General features: G+C 63.9%; 1 protein-coding gene across 1 annotated transcript in view; it reads left to right on the forward strand.

The window, feature by feature from the left end:
• SCUBE1 (signal peptide, CUB domain, EGF-like 1) overlaps positions 1 to 5,410 on the forward strand; it is a 131,624-nt gene that overhangs the window by 95,618 nt on the left and 30,596 nt on the right. The window contains exons 9-10 of the mRNA XM_010843690.1: positions 2,898 to 3,020; positions 5,244 to 5,360. Coding sequence (XP_010841992.1) covers positions 2,898 to 3,020; positions 5,244 to 5,360 — 240 coding nt within the window. The remainder of the gene's footprint in view (positions 1 to 2,897; positions 3,021 to 5,243; positions 5,361 to 5,410) is intronic.

Raw genomic sequence — 5,410 nt, forward strand, 5'->3', positions numbered from 1 at the left:
CCTTGGAGCCTGGACAGAAGGTGGTAGAATCGTGCTACTCCACACCCTGCAAGGCCCAGCGCCAACCCAGGACCTGAGGGTGGGGCAGGCTCAGTCCTGACACAAGGCCAGGAGCTCGCCTCTGGGAGCCGACCTGTCTGGACCGGACAGGAGCCTCAGCAGTCACGTGGCCCCGGAGGAGCACTCAGGGGTGCTGAGTGCTGCCCCCTGCCCGTCCACGGCGGGCCGTGGGGCATCTGTTCTCACCCACCTTGGGGCTAGGGTAGGGGGCGTCCACACAGGGGAGGGGAGCTGTGCACACAGCCCCAGGCCCACCGGTCTGAGCCCCTGACTGTGTTTCCTGTGATTCCTCTTAAAACAACTGGGCCCTTTAACCAGAGCTGCCCCTTCGCCTTCAGCCAGACCTCCTCACTCCGCTGCCCTGGAGTCGGAGCCTCTGGTTCACTCAGGCCCCAGGTTTCTGGGCTCCTCCCCTGTGCAGGTGCAGGGCAGACCGTGAATGAAGCAGAGACTCCTTGTGCCCAGGGATTTTCTACTGAGTAAATAAGACAGAGTTTAACGTTTAAAGATAGCCAAGATAAGCATGTATCACAGACCCCTTGGTGCTGGGTAGAGAAGTCCCGCGTGGCAGGAGAGTGAGGCTGGGCCTGGCCTGGACCGGGGGTGGGGAGGGAAGGGGCCGGAGGAGGAGGCTCTAATCCTGGCCCCACGACTGCTGTGCAGAGGCCAGGGGTTCCAGGACCCAGAGCAGCCAGTGCGCCCAGATCTGGGGGAAGGGGTTGGCCCTTCATCCTGAGATGCTACTGGGCAGGAGCAGCATGGGCCGGGCTTTTGTTCTGAGACGGTCCCTGCCATGTTGGGGACGGGGGTGCCCGGCTGTGCCCCCTGGGTGGGATGGGCGGAGGGGGACAGGCTCAGTCGTCCGACCGTGTGTTCCTGCAGCTCACCCCTCCCCTTCCCCCACATACACTGATGCTCAAACAGTGGGGAGGCAGTGAATGTGTCACCTGGTGGCCAGGACCCCACCCTTTCCTCCGCCTCTGACTCTTCAGTCATTCACTCATCCATTCATTCATTCGTCCAGAGCCTCGTCCTGGGCAATGCTTCTGCACAGGCCTCCTGATGGGCCCTGGGGCCGCACTTGGGAGCCCGATCTGCCAATTCTCCTCTCCCAAGGGGAGGTCCCGAGACAAGAGAGCAGTGAACTGGAGAGATTGTTCCGGAGAGGGGGGCGCTGTCCAGGCAGGAGCCAGGGACACAGAGAAGAGGAGGGCCTGGCAGCCAGGCCAGGCAGCCGAAGGGAGGCCACGAACCTCTGTGGCCAGACAGGGGGCCTCTGGCCGCTGGCGGGCGGGGCTGGGTGCCCACAGGGAGCAGGAGGGGAGTCTTCGAGGGGCGGGAGGTGGAGGGGGGCAGAGGCACGTCAGAATGAAGGCCATTGCCCCCTCACTGTATCCGGGGCTAGAGCTGGGGACAAGTGCTCCCCCAGTATGACCCCCAAGCAACCCGCTGTACCAGCCGGGGCCTCCAGCAGACACACCTCCCACCGCCTGGCTGGCTGTCATGAGAGCCCCTTGTTATGACAGCTGACAGGCCCAGGTGGGTACCAGGGTGGGATTAGAGTCATTCCTAAGGAGGCAGGTCCTCTCTGCACATTCAATCACAGTGAATGATGCTAAGAGGTGCCTGCTAGCAGCCCAGTTTGCAGATGGGGAACCTGAGGCCCAGAGAGGTACCTTTCCCTGCCCAGGGTCACAGAGCCAAGAGGCGCCTCCGGTCTCCTGGCAGAGGCTTCTAGGCAGAACCTCCCCGGTTGTCCTGTGACCGCCCCCGCCAGGAGAGGGGCGGTGGAAGCTGAGCCTCTGTCCTGGAGAGGCCCTTACTTTGAGCTTGACACCTGCTTCCTCTGGAGGCTGCAGGGCCAGCGAGCCACACTGGAGGGGCCTGTCTTTGGAGTCAGCTGGGGCTGGGCTCATGACCCGTGACCTCCCCGCTGTGAAGTGGGGACTCTGGCCCCGGCTTGTTTTGACCGTCACACGGTGACTTTTTTGCCTGAAAGCGCTTGGCCTGCTCACCAGCACGAAGTGGTACCTGGTAGGCACCGCGACCTCCAGAGGGTCCTGCTGCTTCCTCCCGGGCGTCAGCCCCTCCTTAGGCAGCTTTGTTCCTGAAACATGGGTTCAGGTTAGGGGTGCTCGGGAGGGGTGTGCCAGGGTGCCGCCACCGCTCGTGAAGTGCCGAGTGAAGAAACAGCTCAAACCACAGGCAGACGTGGGGAGGGAGAAGGGCGAGGAAGCAGGCTGGGAAGGGAGCAGCCTATGGACGCCCGCAACACCTGGGGCCAGTTGCCTCCCAGCCTCGGTCCCCTGTCTGTAAAGCCGGAGCAGTAAGCCTACTTTTTAAAGAGCTGGTTGGGCCAGCACCCTGGGGATGCGATTCCATTTCGTCCTCACGCTGTCCTTCCAAGTAGGGGCGCTTCTGATCCTTGTTCTCACAGACGGGGAGCTGAGACCAGGGGTCCGGCAGCTCGGCCGGAGTCACGGCTCTCAGGCAGTATCCATCTGCTCCAGGCCCGCTACCTCCGGGAATGGAGGGGCATGGGGGGCGTCACTGACCCTGCTGTCTGGCTGGGCACAGCAGACATGAGTTCCCCGCCCCCTCCTGCACACACATGCCAGGCTCACCAAGTCCCCGGGGTAGGGGGTCTCTCCTCCGCCCACCCCCCTGCAGCTGTGAGCCAGGCCCCCTTCCTGGGCCCAGCCGGGGACCCGAAGCAGCCCCCCGGGTGGGCAGTGGGCCAGTTAGGGAAGGGCGGCTCTGGGCCTCGGTCCTGCCTGCCCCTGGGGGCCCCAGCCCACTCTCCTCGCCTCCCCTACCCCCCCCACCCGGCTCCGCAGACATCAACGAGTGCCTGGTCAACAACGGAGGCTGCGACCACTTCTGCCGGAACACCGTGGGCAGCTTCGAGTGCGGCTGTCGGAAGGGCTACAAGCTGCTGACCGACGAGCGGACGTGCCAAGGTGAGCCGCCCTCATCCCCGTGGGGTTCCCCTCCCCTCTCAGGCCACCCCAGCCCCCAGGAGGGGACGCAGCCTGGGCTGGGGCTTGTCCGCCATCTGGGCTGGGCCTGGGGGGCTGATCATAATTTTTCTGCCCTGAGTGAGGGCTCCTTTGTGACCCTAGGGGCCCTCAGAAGCCATCAGAAGCCTCCAGTCCAAGCCCTCCCTGATAGGGATGGCGGCTGAGGCTCGGGGAGGGGTCAGCCCCTATGCGGGTGGTCCAGTGAGTAGGTAGCAGGGCTCAGCGCCTCGGCCTGACCCCAGTCCCCGAGCACCCAGGCCACTTTCAGTGGCTTCAGAGGCAGGATGATGCCACCTGGTGGAAGGTGTCACAAATGGCAGGCGCTCCCCACCAGGCCTTTCTTGAGGTCCCCCGGGATACCTGCTAGTATCTGGGGTAACGGGAGGAGAGATGTGGGCAGAGGTCAAGGATCACAGCCCAGGTGAGAGCCCCGAGGATGGGCAGGGGAGACAGGAGCGAAGTGCTTAGAGGATGACGTCTTCCTCCCAGAGGAGCCAGGGAGGTCAGCCCACCCAGGAAGTGGCCCTGGGGCTGGGGGAGCCTGAGGGACCACGGGGAGCCCATCGAGAAGGAGACGGCTCCGGGAAGGGTGCACTCGGCGGCATCGGCCCTGGACCTGAGGCTCCCACTCTCAGTGCTGCTCAAACAGGGCCCTGAGGGGCCCGGGATGTGCGCCCCCAGCCCCCTAAGGGCCCCAAGAGAGGCGAGACCAGAGGCTGGTGAGGGCGGGTCCAGGCCAGCTCCACCTGGGGCTGCTCACATGACCTGAGCCCATCACCTGCCCTCCCGGGGCTCAGCCTCCGCATCCCTGGCCGGGCAGCCTGGCCCCAATTTCCTCTCGGGCCACAAGAGGAAGCCCAGCTTCTGTCCAGGCCCGAGCAAGGCTCCCAGGCACCCTGCTTCTCTGTGCTTGGCTGTGTTCTCAGGAGGGCTGAGGAAGCGGCCTCGATTGTATCCGCTGCTCCATGAGAGGGGCTGCAGTGGGCCATGCCAGGACCACTTGGGGCTCCGGCCGAGTCTCCTCCACCCTCGTCCGGAGCCATCTCTCCACGGCCTGAGCTCTGGCCCCAGATATGCTCCAGCACAACCCCTGGGTCCCCAGCTCCAGCGGGGAGGGGTCTAGGCCTCTCTGCTTGGCTACTTGGCACTCAGGGTCCCTGGGAAGGGCACCCCAGCCCCCCTGAGCCCCACCCAATCCCTGGCGATCAGGTGCTGCCACCACCCCCCCCAGCCTTTGCCTGGAGTGCCCTTCCCACACAGGCACCAGGGGATCTTCTCAGTACCCCACCTTTGCCCAGAGTTTCCTTCCCACACAGGCACCAGGGGATCTTCCCAGATCCCCACAGCCCGGGAGGAACCTCATCTTCCCTTGAGCGCCCACAGTGATCTGTTGCTTGTACTTGTGTTATTACAAACGCACATGTGTCATGAGGACATCTGGGGTCACGTGAGCAGCATGTTCAGAGGAGAGGCAGGTCAGCGCCTGCCTTGCCGTCTGGCCCCCGTCACCTGTCCCACGGGGCCCATCTCCCTCAGAACTGTGGCCAGGACAGACTTGCCTCCTGTAAACCCGAGGTTCATGTCCTCCGTTTCAGGAACAGGCCCTCTGTGACCCTCCCTCTTTCCCTTTTCACCCCGGCGGCCAGGGGCTCAGAATGAAACCTCACCTCCTATCAAGGCTACTCTTACTCTTCACAGGTGGCACCTTCCCCACCAGCACCCCCTTTCCACCTGTGCTGTTTTCCCCAGTTTCTCTAGACACACCTTGGGGTGACAGTTCAGCTTCTCCCTTGGGCAGACCTGTCGGTTCCCTGCTGGTGTGGATTAAATATCTACCCTAATCACACCGGCGTGTGAGCTAATAGAGTGGCAAGGATTCAGAATAATCCCTTCTACTCAGAATATTCCTAACCTCCCCACCACCAGAAAAGAGAGTGAGGTGGCTTCTAACCCAGGACCATGAGGTTTGTGGGGACAAAATGGAAAATCGGGCCGGGACGAGAGGTCTGAGGTTTGCCGCGAGTCGGCGCTGCGCTGAGCCGGCGCTGCGCTGAGCCGGGAGCCCCGGGACCGCTGTGCACAGATGTCCCTCTGAGTGCCGAGGCCGTGCCTCCCGCCGCACCCTAACGCTGCGCCCGGACCTTCCTCCCTGTGGCCCCACAGACATCGACGAGTGCTCCTTTGAGCGGACCTGCGACCACACCTGCATCAACTCCCCGGGCAGCTTCCAGTGTCTCTGCCACCGCGGCTACACGCTCTACGGGACCACCCACTGCGGAGGTCTGCAGCTCGCCCGCCAGGGCCACCTCCCCCCCGAGGCACGCGCCCGG

This window comes from Bison bison, unplaced genomic scaffold (assembly GCF_000754665.1).
Source record: "Bison bison bison isolate TAMUID 2011002044 unplaced genomic scaffold, Bison_UMD1.0 scf7180017864184, whole genome shotgun sequence".
NCBI lineage: Eukaryota > Metazoa > Chordata > Mammalia > Artiodactyla > Bovidae > Bison > Bison bison.